At 39.6% G+C, this 22673-nt stretch overlaps 1 protein-coding gene across 1 annotated transcript in view; it reads left to right on the top strand.

Moving 5' to 3' along the window:
• The window catches only part of DNAH5 (dynein axonemal heavy chain 5), a 213886-nt gene that overhangs the window by 103683 nt on the left and 87530 nt on the right, over positions 1-22673 (top strand). Inside the window, exons 48-51 of the mRNA XM_041731659.1 lie at positions 13792-13914; positions 14103-14316; positions 15620-15843; positions 17630-17828. Coding sequence (XP_041587593.1) covers positions 13792-13914; positions 14103-14316; positions 15620-15843; positions 17630-17828 — 760 coding nt within the window. The remainder of the gene's footprint in view (positions 1-13791; positions 13915-14102; positions 14317-15619; positions 15844-17629; positions 17829-22673) is intronic.

Here is a 22673-nt window from a genome sequence, read left to right as displayed (position 1 = left end):
TGAAAATGGAAGGAGGATTTTTTTTAGCAGAATTCCAACCCAAAGAACTTTGTTCTTGATTAACTTTGTTGTTCTTTAGCTATTGAAATTAAAATATCAAAGAGCAATGAAAATTGTTGACAGCTTGGCTAAATCATGACTTTTTATCACTTAATATAATTGGTGACTGCAGAGTGCCAATAAACTAAGACCATTGATAAAGTTTCTAAATAAGACTGTCAACTATATAAGGCTCCTCTATTAGAGATGGAATTTCCAATACTGGCTAGCTATCAAATGAATGGCGTTTACAGTGTGGTGATGGGAGGGAGGGTCTGAATGGAAGGTCAACCTCAAATTGCAGAGACTCAGCTGTGGTATTTTTGTGTTTGGGGAATAGCACACTAAATTATCTTAGGCTGGAAAGATGCTAACATTATACACATTCTTTTGTTACTAACATTAGGTACATTCCCTTGATATTGTTTCACTTTAAAGAACTCTTGTTAGTTTTACTTTAGGAGAACATCTTAAAAGTTATAATTTTAACTTTGTTAAAAAATAATAAATAAAATAAAAATGCAGGTTTTAAAACCTCAAATTAAAGTATGATTTTTTCCCCCCATTATGTTGGGTGATTATCTAGCTATTCACATTTCTTGAGACTAGATTAAATCTTTAGGGTTGTAATGCAGTTCTGGTAGTTCTACCCAGATGTACTAAAGACTTCATAGGTAAAGGGCTTGGTCCCCCCACAAGACTTCCTTCACTTCAGATATCAGCCATGTGCCTGAGTTTCTAGGCCACCAGCACTTCTGAAGAACTGGCTAGAAATTGAGCAGTTTCTGTGACTCTCTCTGTTTCCATAATTCACCAGAATGACTCTCAGAATTTAGGAAAGTGCTATGCTAATGATTATGGTTTCATAATAAAAGATAGGAATCTGGGTCACTCAAAAAAAGAGTTGCATTAAGGCAATGGTTGGGAGGTTCCCAACTATAAATATTCTGTCCTCAGAATGCATTATCCTCCAGGCACGTCCGTGTATATCCTCAACCAGGAAGCTCATCTGAACTATAATATCCAAAGTTTTCACTGGGTTTCATTACAGAGGCATGCTTTTTTTTTTCTAAATTTTTATTTATTTATAATAGTCACAGAGAGAGAGAGAGGCAGAGACACAGGCAGAGGGAGAAGCAGGCTCCATGCACCGGGAGCCCGACGTGGGATTCGATCCCGGGTCTCCAGGATTGCGCCCTGGGCCAAAGGCAGGGGCCAAACCGCTGCACCACCCAGGGATCCCTACAGAGGCATGCTTGATTGAATTGTTGGCCATGTGATTGAACTCAATCCCCGACCACCCTCCCCTCCTAAAAAGTCAGTTGATACCAAGTGGTTTAAATCTCCTGACCCTCAGATCACATACTTGGTCTTTCTGGCAAGGTAGTCTGAGGGACCCACAATGAATAACAAAGAAAATTCAATAACTCAGGAAATTCCCGTGTTTAAAGGCTCCCTCCTGGGAACCAGGGACAAAGGCTAGCCAAATTATTTAGTATCTAACACCTTGTCACTGTATTTTTATTAGTAATTTGTTGTGTTGTTTAGTCCTTTAAGGTAGTAAAGATCTGTAGGCTATGTCTTTTTAACATGAGGCAGTTATTAATTTCCTGGAAAAAGGTGTATTTTATATAGAAAGCAACTTATTTGTTGAAATAAAAATTTATAAGCTATATAGTAAATTTCTAGAAGTCATACCACATTGAAATATAATAATTAGGATAATAAAGCAGACTTTCAAAACACAAATATCTGTATTCTTTAGGATCCCATTGTCTGATTCACAACTACATTAACCCAGTTCCCTCCTATGCTGGTGTCATGGTAGCACCACCACCTCACTGTTTTTTCTGCTCAGAAGCATCATAGGATCATGTACTCTGTTTAGTGCCTGTTTGGACTGCCGAGTACCCAAGCTTTCTATTAAGCTAGACTCTCTCACTGTAATTCTCAGCCATTCATGCTGAAGTAAGTTCTGATGGAGATGAATGTTTGTCTTGAGATTTCCCACTTATCTGGATCCAAATGAAACTGAAATTGTAGATGAAAAGACTGATACTGTGCATCCCTTCTGTGGTACCATGATGGCACATAGTCTGGTTGAGGGTACACGTCTGTTTTTTGACAGTTGTTTTCATTTGGATTTCTTTTGTTTTCCCCATGGGGCCACATTCACTTTTTTTTTTTTTTTGGTCAATAGGACGACTGACTGTAGTATGTCCCTCTTTGTCTGGGACAGTCTAGCTTACTTCCATTGTCTTGGACTAATAAATAATGGCATCCCTGTCACTATCAAAAGTGTGTAGTTTGGGCAAAAATTGTATGGTCATCTTATTTTCTTGGCTAAGGGAATTCAGTTGGTCTTTTAAGAAAGAGATCTCAATTTTTTTCCATAACAAATATTATTTTAAGGTTTTTTCCCCTAGTTTTGAAAGTAATCTGTACATGTCTTTAAAAATATAAACAATATTGAAAGGTAAGAAGAAAGTTTCTTTACTTCTGTAAAGATTTATCTAAAAATAATTGTAAAGTGTTTTGAATATAACCATCTTACAAATGGTTGCATAGCAATAGATTTTTTTTTTTAAATGAGAATCATAGAGCCTAGAAAGAAATTCTACATTTTTTGTTAGACTCAGAACCACTTTTCCAAATGAAATCTTAGGCAGAAGACTAAACTATCAGAGAGGTAACTATAGATTTGCTTTTGTGGGATTGGAGCTGGGCTCCTGAAATCCTTCCCAACTTTATCCTTGCTTCCTTTAGGGGGCCCTATGATTGAACAAAATTGTTTTTACTCCTCAGAGCATAGTATGAAGACTAGTTTCCAGAGAAGAATCATAAGAGATTATATGTGAAAGTATTTTTCCATGGTAAAGTTCTCTAAAAGTGTCAGATTTTACTGTTATTATTAATGTACTTAGGTGGAGGGAGATTGAAATCCTTATTTGTGTTCACACAATTAGTTGGTACCAGAACCTAATGAGAAACCAGATTCCCATATGTTCTACGCTTTTCCAGTTCACCCATGTGCTTCCTTCCAATAGATTTTCTTTATCACTTAGAGCACTTGTTTTATTTTTAGCTTCTAGTTACATGTTATTGTATTTTTATGCTGTTTTAGATATTCTACTTTTTAAACAACATGCTGTTGAGCATTTTAAACTTTACTAATGATGTAAGACTTTTCATTTGGTTTTAGTGGCTTTTAATATAAGGGGAAGATCTTACTTAGGCAGTAGATGTCTTAATAAAGAACATAGGCTCTCCATTTTTATCTTTTAGCTGCATAGTGGATATATAGAAGCCTAAAATTAAGCATATTTTATATTTCAATGTAATTGGATGTAATATGTGTGAAAATGACTTAAATGCTGATATATAGAGATAATATTTTTTATTTTTATTATACATTAACCTCATCAAGTGCTTTCAAATCTATTATTTATGGATAATACTATCTTCTGTATATGCACACATACATATGTATAATATATATCTTATCCCTATCTTTGTATATATTCCCACTCCACTTGTGACCATCAGGTTATGGAGATTTTTGATATGTCCTATTCACAGAGACAGTTGTGTGAATGGTAAACCCCAAAGTTGGGCAGTGCACAACATCCTCAACTGTACATGACCTTGTCAATGTCCCTTCAATAGCAGTGTTCCTTCTTCTGGTTGGGGAAAAAGACATGTACATAACCAAGTATAACTGATATGATAAATGCTAGTTATGGTGTAATTTAAGTGTTGTAGGGTCCAGAGGAGGAAGGGAGTAGTTCCTTTAGGGGGTACAGAAATCAATGTAATGAAAGAGTTGACATTACTTGAGGAAATTCCATATGTATATTATGTTAATATTATATTTTTTAGGAATTACAGAGACTAAATTATGTATTAACTCAGAAAATAGGTTATCTCTAATTTTGGGGCTCCTACCTTAGAATGTATGAGGGCAGCTTTCCATAATTTCATTCCCACATCTGCCTGGATTTCTACATTTATAGTTTTTATTTCTTAAAATTCCACTGTCAGGGGATCCCTGGGTGGCGCAGCGGTTTGGCGCCTGCCTTTGGCCCAGGGCGCGATCCTGGAGACCCGGGATCGAATCCCACATCGGGCTCCCGGTGCATGGAGCCTGCTTCTCCCTCCGCCTGTGTCTCTGCCTCTCTCTCTCTCTCTCTGTGACTATCATAAATAAATAAAAAATTAAAAAAAAAATAAAAAAAAAATAAAATAAAATAAAACTTAAAAAAAAATAAAATAAAATAAAATAAAATTCCACTGTCACAAGTGGGGTTGATATGTGAAGTGGGTGTGAGATAGGTAGACAAGAAGGTTAGAATCTTTTCTAGAGCCTATAGTATGCTTAAAATGATGTCATGCCGACTACCATTCTCCAATTTCAGAGTAAAGTTATTTTTTGGTATATATATTTTTTTTGTTGGAGTTCAATTTGCCAACATATAGCATAACACCCAGTGCTCATCCCACCAAGTGCCCCCCTCAGTGCCTGTCACCCAGTCACGCCATCCCCCCACCCACCTCCCTTTACACCACCCCTAGTTCATTTCCCAAAGTCAAGAGTCTCTCATGTTCTGTCACCCTCTCTCATATTTCCCACTCATTTTCTCTCCTTTCCCCTTTATTTCTTTTCACTATTTTTTATATTCCCCAAATGAATGAGACCATATAATGTTTGTCCTTCTCCGATTGACTTACTTCACTCAGCATAATACCCTCCAGGTCCATCCATGTCAAAGCAAATGGTGGGTATTTGTCGTTTCTAATGGCTGAGGAATATTCCATTGTATACATATACCACAGCTTCTTTATCCATTCATCTTTCGATGGACACTGAGGCTCCTTCCACAGTTTGACCACCGTGGACATTCCTGCTGTGAACATTGGAGTGTAGGTGTCCCAGCATTTCACTGCATCTGTATCTTTGGGATAAATCCCCAGCAGTGCAATTGCTGGGTCATAGGGCAGATCTATTTTTTACTCTTTGAGGAACCTCCACACAGTTTTCCAGAGTGGCCGCACCAGTTCACATTCCCACCAACAATGCAAGAGGGTTCCCCTTTCTCCACATCCTCTCCAGCATTTGTGGTTTCCTGCTTTGTTAATGTTCCCCATTCTCACTTGTGGGAGGTGGTATCTCATTGTGGTTTTGATTTGTATTTCCCTGATGGCAAGTGATGCAGAGCATTTTCTCGTGTGCTTGTTGGCCATGTCTATGTCTTCCCCTGTGAGATTTCTGTTCATGTTTTTTGCCCATTTCATGATTTGATTGTTTGTTTCTTTGCTGTTGAGTTTAGTAAGTTCTTTATAGATCTTGGAAACTAGTCCTTTATCTGATATGTCATTTGCAAATATCTTCTCCCATTCTGTAGGTTGTCTTTTAGTTTTGTTGACTGTATCCTTTGCTGTGCAAAAGCTTTTTATCTTGATGAAATCCCAATAGTTCATTTTTGCTTTTGTTTCCCTTGCCTTCATTGATGTATCTTGCAAGAAGTTACTGTGGCCGAGTTCAAAAAGGGTGTTGCCTGTGTTCTCCTCTAGGATTTTGATGAATTCTTGTCTCACATTTAGATCTTCCATCCATTTTGAGTTTATCTTTGTGTAAGAGACTGGTCTAGTTTCATTCTTCTGCATGTGGATGTCCAATTTTCCAGCACCATTTATTGAAGAGACTGTCTTTTTTCCAGTGGATAGTCCTCCTTTATCGAATATTAGTTGACCATACAGTTCAGGGTCCACTTCTGGGTTCTCTATTCTGTTCCATTGATCTATGTGTCTGTTTTTGTGCCAGTACCACACTGTCTTGATGACCACAGCTTTGTAGTACAACCTGAAGTCTGGCATTGTGATGCCCACCGCTCTGGTTTTCTTTTTTAATATTCCCTGGCTATTTAGGGTCTTTTCTGATTCCACAGAAACCTTAAGTTAATTTGTTCCAACTCTCTGAAGAAAGTCCATGGTATTTTGATAGGGATTGCATTAAATGTGTAAATTGCCCTGAGTAGCATTGACGTTTTCACAATATTAATTCTTCCAATCCATGAGTATGGAATATTTTTCCATCTCTTTCCATCTCTTCCTCAATTTCTTTCAGAAGTGTTCTATAGTTTTTAGGGTAAAGATCCTTTACCTCTTTGGTTAGGTTTATTCCTAGGTATCTTATGCTTTTGGGTGCAATTATAAATGGGATTGACTCCTTAATTTCTTTTTCTTCAGTCTCATTGTTAGTGTATAGAAATGCCACTGATTTCTGTGCATTGATTTTGTATCCTGCCACGCTGCCAAATTGCTGTATGAGATCTAGCAATCTTGGGGTGGAGTCTTTTGAATTTTCTACATACGGTATCATGTCATCAGCAAAGAGGGAGAGTTTGACTTCTTCTTTACCAATTTGAATGCCTTTTATTTCTTTTCGTTGTCTGATTGCTGAGGCTAGGACTTCTAGTACTATGTTGAATAGCAGTGGTGAGAGTGGACATCCCTGTTGTGTTCCTGATCTTAGGGGAAAGGCTCCCAGTGTTTGATATTTGCTGTGGGCTTTTCATAGATGGCTTTTAAGGTGCTGAGGAATGTTCTCTCTCTCTCTACACTCTGAAGAGTTGTGATCAGGAATGGATGCTGTATTTTGTCAAATGCTTTCTCTGCATCTATTGAGAGGATCATATGGTTCTTGCTTTTTCGCTTGTTGATGTGATCTATCACGTTGATTGTTTTATGAGTGTTGAACCAGCCTTGCATCCCAGGGATAAATCCCACTTGATCATGGTGAATAATCTTCTTAATGTATTATTGGATCCTATTGGCTAGTATCTTATTGAGAATTTTTGCATCTGTGTTCGTCAGGATGTTGGTCTATAATTCTCCTATATGGTGGCATCTTTGTCTGTCTTTGGAATTAAGGTGATGCTGTCCTCATAGAACAAGTTTGGAAGTACTCCATATCTTTCTAGCTTTTAGAAGAGCTTTGGTAGAATAGGTATTGTTCTTCTTTTAACGTTTGATAGAATTCCCCCGGGAAGCCATTGGCCCTGGACTTTGTGTCTTGGGAGGTTTTTGATGACTGCTTCAATTTCCTCCCTGGTTATTGACCTGTTCAGGTTTTTTATTTCTTCCTGTTCCAGTTTCGATAGTTTGTGGTTTTCCAGAAATGCATCCATTTTTTCTAGATTGCCTAATTTATTGGCATATAGCTGCTCATAATATGTTTTTAAAATCGTTTGCATTTTCTGGTGTTGGTGGTGATCTCTCCGTTTTCATTCATGATTTTATAAATTTGAGTCTTTTCTCTTTTGTTTTTAATAAGGCTGGCTAATGGTTTATCTATCTTATTAATTCTTTTAAAGAACCAACTCCTGGCTTTGTTGATCTGTTCTACAGTTCTTCTGGTCTCTATTTCATTGAGTTCTGCTCGAATCTTTACTAACTCTCATCTGCTTGGTGTAGGTTTTATTTGCTGTTCTTTCTACAGTTCCTTTAGGTGTGAGGTTAGCTTGTGTATTTGAGTTTTTTCCAAATTTTGAGGGATGCTTGTATTGCTATGTATTTCCCCCTCAGGACTGCTTTTGCTGTATCCCAAAGATTTTGAAGGGTTGTCTTCATTCTCATTAGTTTGCACGAATCTTTTTAATTCTTCTCTAATTTCCTGGTTGACCCTTTCATTTTTAAGCAGGATGCTCTTTAACCTCCACATGCTTGAGTTCCTTCAAAATTCTTCTTGTGATTTAGTTCTAGTTTCAAAGCATTATGGTCTGAAAATATGCAAGGGACAATCCCAACCTTTTGGTATCGGTTGAGACCCTATTTGTGACCCAGTATGTGGTCTATTCTGTGGAAAGTTCTATGTGCACTTGAGAAGAATGTATTCAGTTGTGTTTGGATGTAAAGTTCTGTAAATATCTGTGAAATCCATCTGGTCCAGTGTATCATTTAAAACTGTTGTTTGTTTGGAGATGTTGTGCTTAGAAGATCTGTCATTTGCAGAAGCGCCGTGTTGAAGTCTCCTACTACTAGTGTATTATTATCTAGTATATCTTTACTTTGGTTACTAATTGATTGATATACTTGGCAGCTCCCACATTAGGAGCATAAATATTCATGATTGTTAGGTCCTCTTGTTGGATAGATCCTTTAAGTATGATATAGTGTCCCTCTTCATCTCTTACTACAGTCTTTGGGATAAACTTTAATTTATCTGATATAAGGATTGCTACCCCTGCTTTCTTTTGAGGACCATATGAATGGTAAATGGCTCTCCCCCCTTTCATTTTCAGGCTGTAGGTGTCCTTAGGTCTAAAATGAGTCTCTTGTAGACAGCAAATAGGTGGGTCTTGCTTTTTTTTTTTTTTAAATTTTTTTTTATTTATTATTTATTTATGATAGTCATACAGAGAGAGAGAGAGAGAGGCAGAGACATAGGCAGAGGGAGAAGCGGGCTCCATGCACCGGGAGCCTGACGTGGGATTCGATCCCGGGTCTTCAGGATCGCGCCCTGGGCCAAAGGCAGGCGCCAAACCGCTGCGCCACCCAGGGATCCCTGGGTCTTGCTTTTTATCCAATCTGAAACCCTGCGTCTTTTGATGAGATCATTAAGCTCCTTTACGTTTAGAGTTACTATTGAAAGATACGAATTTAGTGTCATCATAATACCTATTCAGTCCTTTTTTTTTGTGGATTATTTCTTTGGTCGTCCTCTTTCATTTACATGGTCCTCCTGAATATTTCTTGCAGAGCTGGCTTGGTGGTCATATATTCTTTCAGTTTCTGCCTATCTTGGAAGCTCTTTATCTCTCCTTCTATTCTGAATGAGAGCCTTGCTAGCTAAAGTATTCTTGGTTGCATGTTCTTCTCATTTAGGACCCTGAATATATCCTGCCAGCCCTTTCTGGCTTGCCCTGTCTCTGTGGAGAGGTCTGCTGTTAATCTGATATTTCTCCCCATATAAGTTAGGGATCTCTTGTCTATTGCTGCTTTAAGGATTTTCTTTTTATCTTTGGAATTTGCAAGTTTCACTATTAAGTGTCAGGTTGTTGAACGGTTTTTATTGATTTTAGTGGGGGACCTATCTATCTCCTGGATCTGAATGCCTGTTTCCCTCCCTATGTTAGGGAAGTTCTCAGCTATGATTTGTTCAAATATGCTTTCTGGTCCTCTGTCCCTTTCGGCACCCTCTGGAACCCCAATTGCATGTAGATTTTTCCTTCTGAGGTTGTCATTTATTTCCTTAACCTTTCCTCATGGTCTTTTAATTGTTTTTCTCTTTTTTACTCAGCTTCCTTCCTTGCCATCATCTTGTCTTCTATGTTGCTCATTCTTTTTTCTACCTCATTAACCCTCGTCGTTAGGACCTCCAGTTTGGATTCCATCTCATTTAATTGATTTTTGATTTCAGCCTGATTAGATCTAAATTCTGCAGTCATGAAGTCTCTTGAATCCTTTATGCTTTTTTTTCCAGAGCCACCAGTAGCTTTATAATTGTGCTTCTGAATTGGCTTTCTGACATTGAATTGTAATCCAAATTCTGTAACTCTGTGGCAGAGTACTGTGTCTGATTCTTTTGTGGTGAGTTCCTCTTTCTAGTCATTTTGCTCTGTGCATAGTGGCTACAAAGGAGTTTTACTGGAAACAAGAAGAAAAAAATAAAAGGAGGGGTACCATTTGGTTATATACACTGTAAATCTGTCAACTTCCCCTGGAGCTTTCCAACGTTGCTTGGTCCAGAACTTGCTCTTCCCCTGACCTCCAGCTGGTCTCTGGGGGAGGGCCTGCTGTGCTGATCCTCAGGTGTGTGCACCTGGGGAGCTCTCCCTGCTGCCCCCCCACCGGGTGCCGGCTCAGTGGGAGCTGCTGACCCCGTGAGGCCTCTGTCCCCTGGGGCCCAGCCCCCCCAGGGCAGGGTGACACCAGGAGGAACACCACCACTAGCAGTGGCCAGCTCTCTCACCCTGGAGTCAGCTCCCCCAGTAACCACCGCAGCTCCCAGTCCGCGCTGGCCTAGGTGCTAACAGAGCAGAGGGCGCTGACCTGCACAGCTGGGGATGCCTGGTGAGGGGAGCGCCCTCGCTGTCCTGAGTCCTCCCCGCCCCTGCCCATCCTCAGGGGAGCGCAGGATGATGGGCCGTGTCCCGGCGCCCTGGGATCGGGGCCTGCTCCGCTGGACCCAAGCTCCCAGGAACGGGGCTCCCGAGGGCAGCAGGGCGCAGCACCTCCTGCTCAGAGCTGCCACCTGAGCTTCTCCCCAGGCCCCGCTGGGCGCGTCCAGCCTTTTCTCAAGCTTGGCTCTCAGGTTGAGTTTGTAGGTTTTCAGGATGATTTGAACATAATCCAGGTCTGTTGGTGTGGCCGGGTGAGTTGGGGACCCTACTCCTCTGCCATCCCCCTCCCCCTGCCCCCAGAGTAGAGTTTTTGTTTATCCTCAGAGACCAGCATAAATCAGGGCCCAGCTAGAGACTTCAATTTTATTTTCATCAATAGCTGAGTTGAGAGAAGCGACATTTATGGAGGATCATTCATCTGACTCAATATTTGACAAATTGTGTTTGGCTGATGCTAATTGTGAGAGGTTTTTTGGCTCAGAAATGGCTACTCTAGGAATATGTAAATAAGGATCTGGTAATGAACATTAGCCTGTGAGCTGAGCATCACTTTATGGTGTGTGTTTTATTGTTAACTGAATATGAGTGAATTAAGACCACGAGGAGCCAGAACAGAGAGACTAAGGAGTACTTATGGGTGAGGCTAGAGGTGTAAGCAGGGACACCATGGAGTTCCTCAGATGTCCTGGGGAACCAGGGGTGTTGTGCAGGGTTGTACTGCCCCTTCAGAAGGCTCATTCTGGCTGCAGAGTGGAGGGCAAGATGGGAGAGACACAGGGGTCATCAGAGAGACCTGGGAGGGGAGGGCGGTTGGGCTGCACCAAGTAACACAAGGCAGAATGGAAGCAGCATGAAGATGGATTCATATTGCGATCAGGGAGCAGAACTGATGTTGGCTTAGTAGATGTAGTTTGAGGAAGGAACGGAAGAGAGAGAAGGTAAATGACTTGAGCACCCAGTCCCCCGCGTATCAAGTATTTACAAATAAGTACACTGTGCCAGATACCTTTCTAGATACTGACAATGCAGTGATGAGCAAGATAAAGAAGGCACCTTCTCTCTTTACCTTCTAATGGGGAGACAGGCAATACTCAGATAAACAAATATACCTATTTTTGTTAACTGGACTGTGATTATGTCACCCAAATAGTGGTTGGTGGTCTCCCCCAGATGAAGGAGATCAGAGAGAATGTGGGTGGTGGAACATGACAAAGATGATTGTTAGTTCACTAGACCATTTTTTTTAGGGGGGAGACAAAAAATCGTAGATAAAATTGTAACACACAGTATAGACTAGACAGTGTATATGATTTTTTAACAAGTTTACCAGGACTGCCTGGAGGAAGCAGAGGCGGGGGGTAGTGGCACACAGTTTAAGAGGTTGTGACATTAATCCCCATGAGAAAGACAAATAACTATCCTCGGGCGTAAAATTGATTTTTCAGGGAGGAGGAGATATATTCAATAGCAATATTGAAATTATAAAAGAAAGGATGTATCGATGTTGGATGGGGGAATTTTGAATGGGGCAGTTGGGCCATGGGTGCCATTCCCTGACATGTGGAGAGGGTGCAGACTTTGGGGCAAGAGGTATTTATGTCTGGATATGTTGATTTGTGATGCTATGGACTTCACGTGGGGAAGTCCTGCTGGAGAGACCAGTCATGTATATGGTTTTCCCGAACATTTCCCAATAGCTCTATGATGGAGTAGAACCTGCAGTTATTGTGTTTCAGGGCTTTAGGAGGTTTCTCCAAATTATGCATTAGATAATGATTTAATGGGCGGCAATTCTAAAAACAGAAAGGTCTCCACTCCAGGATCACAAGCTATTTCATTTTACTCCCTCCCTTGTTTTTGTTTTTGTCAACTTAGTTCTTTTATAAGATATATAGCTTACTGGTAATTTCCTGTTATTTTGAAAAAAAAATAGGGTCACAATGACAGGGATGCAAGTGCAGGTATGGGGCTATTATTTTATATTATCCCATCTTTTCCACCTATGACCTTTTAGCTCTTAGATGGCCCCTAAGACAGAAAATCTTCATGTGCCTCATTAATAGACAAGGGAATCTCTGGAAGGCTCTAGCTTGCCATAGGGAGGTGTCAGATTATTAATTTCCTTATGCATTTAAATTTATTCAAAAGCAGAGCTAAATGTAGCCTTGTGCATTAAACAGTTTGCTTTTATGTCAGGGGAATAGGAAATTCTTTTTGACATTGTACTGTTGTCATGATAGATTTATTTTGTAATTGAATGAGTGAGGATATATTTATATATCTTTATATTTGGAAATAATGAAAAAATTTCTTGTATCTTGCCATTATTCATTAGAATGGTGATGGAAAATTACAACTTGAAATTATCAACTGTGAGATTTCCAAAGACAAATATATATATTTTTGTTTATATGTTGGCCTTATTTTGTGGTTGTATCTTGGATTACTAAAGTCATTTTAAACTGATTGCTCTTTATCATGAAATAACTAAGCTTCTTTGGATAGGAGAATCCATTTTATTGCAATATACCTCTGCTTTCTTCTACATTTCATCTTTAACATGACTTAAAATCATGAATCAGTAGATTGCTATAGTGGTAGGAATGGAATGAAATCTGTAAGACTGAGTTTCCAGGACGTGAGAACAGTGAAGCCTTTTCTCTCTCTTGCTCTCTCTCTCTCTCTCTCTCTCTCTCTCTCTCTTTTTTTTTTTTTTTTGTGGCACTAGCTTCGGTGACTCAGTTCATGCGTTTTGAATGCATGGGTACTCTCATACCATGATCAATAGTCTGGGTCCCTCCTCATGTTCCCCTTACCTCTTCCAACACTCTTTCCATCAGTGAAAAGCTGATGGAAATTTAAATTTAAATTTAAAGAAAATTTAAATTGAGTAATAGTTGACATATAATGTTACATTAGTTTAATCAATTTTAAAATTCTTTTTCATATTCCTAGGAAAGTTTTTTGTTTGTTTGTTTGTCTTAATAGAGCACCGTGTAGTCTTCTTTACCACCTAAGCTGGGCATGGAGAGATGAGAGAGACACACACATTGACATAGTTTGCAGTTTTGTCTCAGGGGATGAGAGGTGATTCACTGGGATTGCATGTACCCCAAAGCACTGGATCTGGATTGTGTTTGGCTACAAAAGCCCATTGACAGCCTTCTCAATGGAGAACACACAGTCTTCAGGTGGTGGTAGTCTGTGTGGCTCAGAGTACAGACCTAAGAAGCTTCTTAGATAGTAGCCCTTTTTAATTTTGTCCCTGATTTACAGGGAAACTTTCAGAAGGGTTAAATTGTTCTTTAAATAGTGGGACTAGGGGATATAGTGCCATCAATGTAGAAATAATGAGACAAAAATCTGTAGAAATGGAACAAAGAGTTTTATCCCGCTCAAAATGTACAGTAATTAGAATTCCATTTACTCCTAAATTAAAGCAGATTTTCAAAGGTTAACATTATGCAAGATAATATAGGTACTTCATGCCCCAGTTTCCAGAATTAAAAAGAGATTTGGGGTGTTTGTGAGTAATTTCTATCAATTCCAGTATTCCCAGATTTAAAAAATCATTTATTGTGTCTTAGAGGATGTTTTCACAGATCTTTCTGTTGGCTTTCTTGTTTCACAGAGAACAATAGAGAGCTATGTGGATAAACGCATGGGTACAACATATGGCCCTCCTGCAGGAAAGAAGATGACTATTTTTATTGATGATATAAATATGCCAATAGTCAATGAGTGGGGAGATCAGGTATATTGATCCTATTGTGCACTTCATTTCAATTCAACATTGATTTACTCTCTGATGAGTGAATATTTTTTCACATTTTTAATATGTAGTTTCTCAATTCCAACGAAGTCCATTATTGAGAACACTCAAGGATTAATTTCTGGGATGTAATGGAGTGACCTTTTAATTCTGAAGGTTGTCTTTCTTAGGTTACTAATGAGATAGTACGACAGCTGATGGAACAGAATGGATTTTATAACCTAGAGAAGCCTGGGGAATTTACCAGCATTGTGGACGTCCAGTTTTTGGCAGCCATGATCCATCCTGGGGGTGGACGCAATGATATACCACAAAGACTCAAGAGGCAGTTCTCTATATTTAACTGTTCATTGCCTTCTGATGCTTCCATGGACAAGATCTTTGGTAAAATGGTGTCAGTGGGGCTTGGGTAGGAAAGAATACCTGCTTGCATTCCAATGAGAAAATATCCACCTGGAAATCAAATAGAAGGGGCACTGGGTGGCTCCTTAGTCTTTTACCCTCATCACTCTCAAGTTGTGTTTATATCAGGAATTTGCTTCTATAAGGATTTATTATATATAAAAATATATAATATTTTATATTGGCACCTGAATTTATATTGACAGATCTTTTAGTACCTTTATTTTTCTTAAAGTAACTGTTGCTAGCTTCTTAAGGAGGTTAAACATTAAATGAACAGGGAGATGATGAGAGTGTTTCCTTATGGATATACCTATAGAGGTCTAGATTGATAGAATACCATGCCAAAAGTTTATGTAGCTGATACTTTAATCAAGCCACATAATGATTTTGGCCAAAGAAATAATTTTGCCTATAGCAGCGATTTAGCCAGAGTCTGATCTTCAGGGCAATTTACAGGATTGTAATAAATTATTGATTGATTAAATATGTAGCATTTCAGAAATAATATCATTTAGGAAACACTAGCCCAGCAGATAACTATGATCACTTGAGTAATGAAAGAGTTTAGAGTTGATTTTGTAGTACTCTTTGCAGAAAAAGAGTGTAAAGTTATGTACGCATTGTGTTAAGTATTCATTTACCATTTCTGAAACTTCTGAGAGAAAACTCATTAGAGGATTATCTTAATTAATTTCTGGCAGACTAAAATGTCATCTCACCACCCTGGGCTAGTGGAATATGACAGTATTTGCCTTTGATGGTGGCAGTGGGCAGAAGTTTTGAAGCCAAATGATATGTGAATGATCTAAACCTGCGAAAAGTACAATGGACCAGAAAAAATGACTATTATCAATTTTAATTATTCTTTTTTTGCCTGGAAAGTTTTACATATAAAGTAAATTAAAGTATTTTATAATGCATGGAGAGGCAACAACAGAATGAAGAAATCTTAAGTGTTTGTGACACCTCCCTTTTGGTTATATCTTTATAAGGCAACATCATATATTTCACGTTCACCCACTTAATATTATTGGATTTGTTCAGCTAGAGCTTTGAGCAGTATTTCTTGATCAACTTTTTAGTATTCAAATACTAACTTATTTGAACCTGTACCTATTTTTTAGATTTAAAAAAATAAGGGAACATTAATATAAATTTCTTTGGTATGTGGCCATCTAATAAATGTGTATAATATTTGTGCAAACTATGTTATAATAGTTTTCATTTAATTTCACTGACTTGAACCATCACTCAAAACCTTATGACTTTTTTCCTTTTTCAGGTGTTATTGGGAGAGGCTACTACTGTTCTCAGAGGGGTTTCTCAGAAGAAGTGAGAGATTCAGTGATGAAACTCGTCCCTCTGACACGCCGACTGTGGCAGATGACCAAGATTAAAATGCTTCCTACACCTGCAAAATTCCATTACGTATTTAACCTTCGAGATCTTTCCAGGATCTGGCAGGGCATGCTGAACGCCACCTCAGAGGTTATCAAAGATTCAGATGTAAGTGATGTGTGAAGGGAAACAAATGGCTTTGTTATTTATTCTATGCCCTAAATATTATTCATAATGTAATTCTTAGTGGAATGATGAAATATTTTGGGATGTTTTAGCATGGATATTCTTTTTTTTGCTGCTTTTCAACTAACATAAGTAAGGGAAAAGTATGAAGTATGTCAGAAAATTTCTTTTAAAAATTCCAAATAAATTCATGTTTAAGGAAATAGTATACATAGTTATTTTCTAATGAATGGAATAAAAGAAACAATTGATCTTATGTTCCTATTATAAGATATTTTCCTCATACTAAGTAATGGGAAGAATCACTATTGATTTTATTATCTAATAGTTTTCATATTTTAAACTTGAGATTTTAACTTTAAAAAAGTAATATCTTTATAAACATTCAAAATTGGAGAGACCATTTTATTGTTAATCATCCTCAACTTTCTAAGTAACTGGATGCACTAAAAGAATTACATATATTGGTATAATTGAAGAGAGGCAGAAAAGTGAAAAGTTTATTTGGCTGAAAAATGAGCATCTGTACCCACACTTGAATATAACAGTTCCTAGTGTTAAAAGAATTCCCTTCAAACTGGATTATGGAAAAATCCAGTATGTTTTTTCTCCCAAAGCATGGCCCCTGTGCTCTGGCTTCGGTAACATTGGCTTCTCTTGTAGGTTTTTATGGAAGTGAGGAGGTAAGTAAGTGAGTTTTAGGGATGTGTCCACATAACCAGAGAGGGACAGTTGAGGTATCCACCAGACTATCACGAGGCATATCAAATAGTGACTATAAAAAAACCCCCAACTTTGCCCTAAAAGTAGGTAACCACACTGGCTGACTCCAAGACAAGACATTTTGGGGAAAACTCACTCTCCTTGTGACAGAGAACAGAGAGCCATTTTAGCAGCAAGGAACATTTTATCTTGATTTTTTCCCCCACAAATTTGTTGACAAATTAATGTCAAGGCAGAATGCATGTCTCCAATATTATTTTTTTGAGTGGCCACTTTTTGATGCTTTCTTTAAATCACCATGAATAGTTCTAGCAATTGGTGTTATAATGAAGTCTGTCTTAATTAACTGAATCATTGAATATGTTTTTACTAAATTCCTTTTATGTTTTGGTAACCAACTAGCATTTTATCATTAGCAATCAAATGGCTTAAAAAGCTCCTAACATGCAAAATGATAGCAAGTGAAGAAATTTCCACCAGTCTTTCAAATCAAGTGAGCTTGCTATACAAACAGGTGTATTGAGCAATTAATTTCTTCAACTTCCAGTTAACTTTGCACCTTGGATTATGTAGACTAGATGATTGCTTTGTTCAGATAATGCAGATTTTTGTCACAAATTTCCTTCACATTGTGCAAAGTAAATATACCTTTGTAATATCTCAGTTGTATACATGAGAATTATTTATATACTACATTGTATATTATGCTCTGGCCACGTGAATGTAGATGTCTTATCCAAGCAGATTAATTTTTCACAGACTTAAGGTGTTTATGTAGACTATTACCTTGTTGGTTCATCAGAGTGGTTTTAGTCATTTGTCTATGGATATTTTCGTTTTAAAGACTGAAGATGAATAGACACTACTCTCTATCTGATATACTTGCATGAGACCAATCTGAAATGAAGTTAAGTATGTTTTTACCTCAAGTTTTTAAAATGTAGCATCTTAGATCAGGAAGGATGGTACCCTCTAATTTTGTCAACTTGATTCTCAACTGTGGCAAATAGAAACGAATAACACATTTTAATTATGTTTTTGACAGGAACTGTTAAGGCTATGGAAGCATGAGTGTAAACGTGTGATAGCTGATCGTTTCACAGTGCCCAACGATGTGATCTGGTTTGATAAGGCTTTAGTAAGTTTGGTGGAGGAGGAGTTTGGTGAAGAGAAGAAACTCTTGGTGGATTGTGGAACTGATGCTTATTTTGTGGATTTCTTAAGGGATGTGCCTGAAGCTACAGGTAAACTGTTGAGCAGAATTTGAAATTCCCCAAAAGGAAACCTGAAGACAGAAGGCTCAGTTTAGGGAGGTTGAATTTCTGTCTAGTAAACTTCACAGAAACAAGCTGGGGACATAGTAGGTGCTCAGTGAATATAGACTGAGTGGCTACGCATGGAGTTCAGAGATTAACGATTTTTTATGCATATTATTCTTGCATATTAAGATAGATTTGGGATGCAGGACACGATAGAAGAAAGAGTCCAGGACTTCTAGCTGTCACACAGTGGTAGGTTTGAGGAGAGAATCTACCACACAAAAGCTGGGCAACTCTGAACTTTCTTGAACCTCATTCTCATTTATGAAAATGGAAATATTAATATGTGCGTTATGGGGCAGTGTAGGGAGTAAATGAAATAATAATGAAATATTAATTAAAATAAATGAAATATCTAGAGTTGTCTACTCTTGGCAGTCTGCCAAATGAAAGGTAGCAAAAATAATGGTGATGATGATTGAGTCATCCTGAGTGTTAAAAATAGGAAAACCTTAGATCTCTGAGAAGGCCATTGAATATAATTGGAAAGAGATGGGTGATGTGGATGCAAGCTTTCGTGGTTATGGTTCTATGAAAAATGGAGACATATATTGCTTTTCTTCTTATGAAAAGAAGTAGTACTCCAATTACTTTTTTTCCCTCAGAAATAACTGAGCTTAAGAAGAATATTTTCTTTTATTTAATTATATCTAAATTTAATTCTGAGGGTGAATTTTAAGTTAATTTCCATATTTAAAAGAGCATATTTAAATACATGCAATTTATATCTACTAAATGGTTGAAAATGACCACACGACTTCTTTTTCAATTTGATAAGGATGTATATGATCTATCAAAAATTTCTGAGCAGTAGTTGCAAAAGGAGGTTTACTGCTGGCTATGCAGTTGGAGGGATCCTTCAACAGAAAGAAGCTGACACATTTTATTTTAAATGAGGTCACATGCATACAAAAATCCTGTAAGCGTAAGAGCATTTAAAATTAGAATTTATGTATCTCATTTCCTCTAATTCAGAAGGATAAGTAATTAGAATTTATGTGTTTTATTTCCTCTAACTCAGAAGGCTAATAATTAGATTATGGTTTTCAAGGAGCAAGACATAACTGCTGTGTTTTTGCAGGGTGGTTGCATTGGAGGTGAACACATAACCTTGTTTTTTTTTTTTTTTTTTTAAAACTTCAAAGCACTTCGTTTCCCAAAGCTTGAGTTGAACATTTATGAAACAGCGAAGTGACTATTGAAATTCAATTAGTGAGAACTTTGCAAATAAGCCAATCTTCACGATTATGTTAAATCAGTTTTCTTGCTTTGTCATAAAGAGGTTAATATGCTATTATAGTAGGATAGAGTCAATTGAAAATAATTAGATACTGTTAGATTTGGAAGATCTGCTCACTCATCTAGTATTTAGTGAATTTCTAAGTTGTTATTGGCATATTCGACTCACATGTCATTTTTTTTCCAGTTACTAATGTTAACTGATAGTAAACTTCTACATGCCCAGTTTGGCATTATGCTTTATAGTCAAAGATGGAAAAGTGTTGGGGCAGCCTGGGTGGCTCAGTGGTTTAGCACTGCCTTCAGCCCAGGGTGTGGCCCTGGAGACCCAGGATCGAGTCCCATGTCGGGCTCCCTGCATGTGTCTCTGCCTGTCCTCTCTCTGTGTCTCTGATGAATAAATAAATAAAATCTTGCGGGAGGGGCAAGATGGCGGAGGAGTAGGGTCTCCAGGTCACCTGTCCTCAGCAAATTACCTAGAAAACCATCCAATCATCCTGAAAACCTACGAATTCGGCCTGAGATTTAAAGAGAGACCAGCTGGAACGCTACAGTGAGAAGAGTTCGCGCTTCTATCAAGGTAGGAAGACGGGGAAAAAGAAATAAAGACACAAAAGGCCTCCAAGGGGGAGGGGCCCCAAGGAGCCGGGCTGAGGCCGGGGCGAGTGTCCCCAGGACAGGAGAGCCCCGTCCCGGAGCAGCAGGAGCTGCACCGACCTTCCCCGCGGAAAGGGGCTCCCCGGGAATTGGAGCAGGATCCCCAGAAAGGCGGGGACGCCCTCGGGCTCCCTGGGACAGTAACAGAGGAACTGCGCCCGGGAGAGTGCGCCGAGCTCCCTAAGGGCTGCAGCGCTCGGCGGGGCCCGGAGCAGCTCGGAGGGGCTCGGGCGGCGGCTCTGCGGAGGGGGCTGCGGGGCTCCGGGAACAGCTCGGCGGCGGCGGCTCGGGCGGAGGAAGAAGCTCCGCGGAGGGGGCGGCGCGGCTCCGGGAACAGCTCGGAGAGGCTCGGGCGGCGGCTCCGCGGAGGGGGCTGCGCGGCTCCGGGAACAGCTCGGCGGCGGCGGCTCGCGCAGAGGAAGAAGCTCCGCGCGGAGGGGGCTGCGCGGCTCCGGGAACAGCTCGGAGAGGCTCGGGCGGCGGCTCCGCGGAGGGGGCTGCGGGGCGGGAGCGCGAATCCAACAGCGCAGGCCCCGGAGCACAGGGCGCCGGGACACAGCCCAGGATCCGGCCTCCCCCGGGACAGGCAGAGGCCGGGAGGGCCCAGGACAGCAAGGACGCTCCTGCCTGGAACTGAGCAGATCAGCGGCCCCGCCCCGGAGCCCCCAGGCCCTGCAGACGGAGAGCCCCGGAGCTACTGCGGGAGCTGGATCCAGGGTCCCAGAGCTGCCCCCGCCACTGTGGCTTCCTCCCGGGGCCTCACGGGGTGAACAACCCCCACTGAGCCCTGCACCAGGCAGGGGCAGAGCAGCTCCCCCAAGTGCTAACACCTGAGAATCAGCACAGCAGGCCCCTCCCCCAGAAGACCAGCGACACGGACCAGTTCCAAGGGAAGTCAAGGGACTTAAACTACACAGAATCGGAAGATACTCCCCCGTGGTTTTTTTTGTTTTTTGTTTTTTTGTTTTTGTTTTTGTTTTGTTTTGTTTTGTTTTGTTTTGTGCTTTTTTTTTTCTCTCTTTCTTCTTGATTTCTGATTGCTTCCCCCACCCCCCCCTTTTTCTTTTTTCTCCTTTCTTTCTTTTTCATTCTTTTTCTTCTCTTTTTCCCCTATTTTTTTCTTCTTTCTCTTTTTTCTTTTTCTCTTTTCTTTCCTTCTCTCTCTTTTTCTCCTTTTCCCAATACAACTTGTTTTTGGCCACTCTGCACTAAGCAAAATGACTAGAAGGAAAACCCCTCAAAAAAAAGAATCAGAAACAGCCCACTCTCCCACAGAGTTACAAAATATGGATTACAATTCAATGTCAGAAAGCCAATTCAGAAGCACTATTTTACAGCTACTGGTGGCTCTAGAAAAAACCATAAAGGACTCAAGAGACTTCATGACTGCAGAATTTAGATCTAATCAGGCAGAAATTAAAAATCAATTAAATGAGATGCAATCCAAGCTAGAAGTCCTAACGACGAGGCTTGACGAGGTGGAAGAACGAGTGAGTGACATAGAAGACAAGTTGATGGCAAAGAGGGAAACTGAGGAAAAAAGAGACAGGCAATTAAAAGACCATGAGGATAGATTAAGGGAAATAAATGATAGCCTGAGGAAGAAAAACCTACGTTTAATTGGGGTTCCTGAGGGCGTGGAAAGGGACAGAGGGCCAGAATATGTATTTGAACAAATCCTAGCTGAAAACTTTCCGAATCTGGGAAGGGAAACAGGCATTCAGATCCAGGAAATAGAGAGATCCCCCCCTAAAATCAACAAAAACCGTTCAACACCTCGACATTTAATAGTGAAGCTTGCAAATTCCAAAGATAAGGAGAAGATCCTTAAAGCAGCAAGAGAAAAAATGTCCCTGACTTTTATGGGGAGGAATATTAGGGTAACAGCAGACCTCTCCACAGAGACCTGGCAGGCCAGAAAGGGCTGGCAGGATATATTCAGGGTCCTAAATGAAAAGAACATGCAACCAAGAATACTTTACCCCGCAAGGCTTTCATTCAAAATGGAAGGAGAGATAAAGAGCTTCCAAGACAGGCAGGAACTGAAAGAATATGTAACCTCCAAACCAGCTCTGCAAGAAATTTTAAGGGGGACTCTTAAAATTCCCCTTTAAGAAGAAGTTCAGTGGAACAATTCACAAAAACAAGGACTGAATAGATATGATGACACTAAACTCATATCTATCAATAGTAACTCTGAATGTGAACGGGCTTAATGACCCCATCAAAAGGCGCAGGGTTTCAGACTGGATAAAAAAGCAGGACCCATCTATTTGCTGTCTACAAGAGACTCATTTTAGACAGAAGGACACCTACAACCTGAAAATAAAAGGTTGGAGAACCATTTACCATTCAAATGGTCCTCAAAAGAAAGCAGGGGTTGCCATCCTTATATCAGATAAATTAAAATTTACCCCGAAGACTATAGTGAGAGATGAAGAGGGACACTATCTCATACTCAAAGGATCTATCCAACAAGAGGACTTAACACTCCTCAATATATATGCCCCGAATGTGGGAGCTGCCAAATATTTAAACCAATTAATAACCAAACTCAAGAAATATCTTGATAATAATACACTTATACTTGGTGACTTCAATCTAGCTCTTTCTACCCTGGATAGGTCTTCTAAGCACAACATCTCCAAAGAAACGAGAGCTTTAAATGATACACTGGACCAGATGGATTTCACAGATATCTACAGAACTTTACATCCAAACTCAACTGAATACACATTCTTCTCAAGTGCACATGGAACTTTCTCCAGAATAGACCACATACTGGGTCACAAATCGGGTCTGAACCGATACCAAAAGATCGGGATAGTCCCCTGTATATTCTCAGACCATAATGCCTTGAAATTAGAACTTAAT

The sequence above is a fragment of the Vulpes lagopus genome, chromosome 17 (assembly GCF_018345385.1).
Source record: "Vulpes lagopus strain Blue_001 chromosome 17, ASM1834538v1, whole genome shotgun sequence".
Lineage (NCBI taxonomy): Eukaryota > Metazoa > Chordata > Mammalia > Carnivora > Canidae > Vulpes > Vulpes lagopus.
Note: the sequence above shows the minus strand (reverse complement) of the source record. Positions and strands in the feature narration are given on the sequence as shown.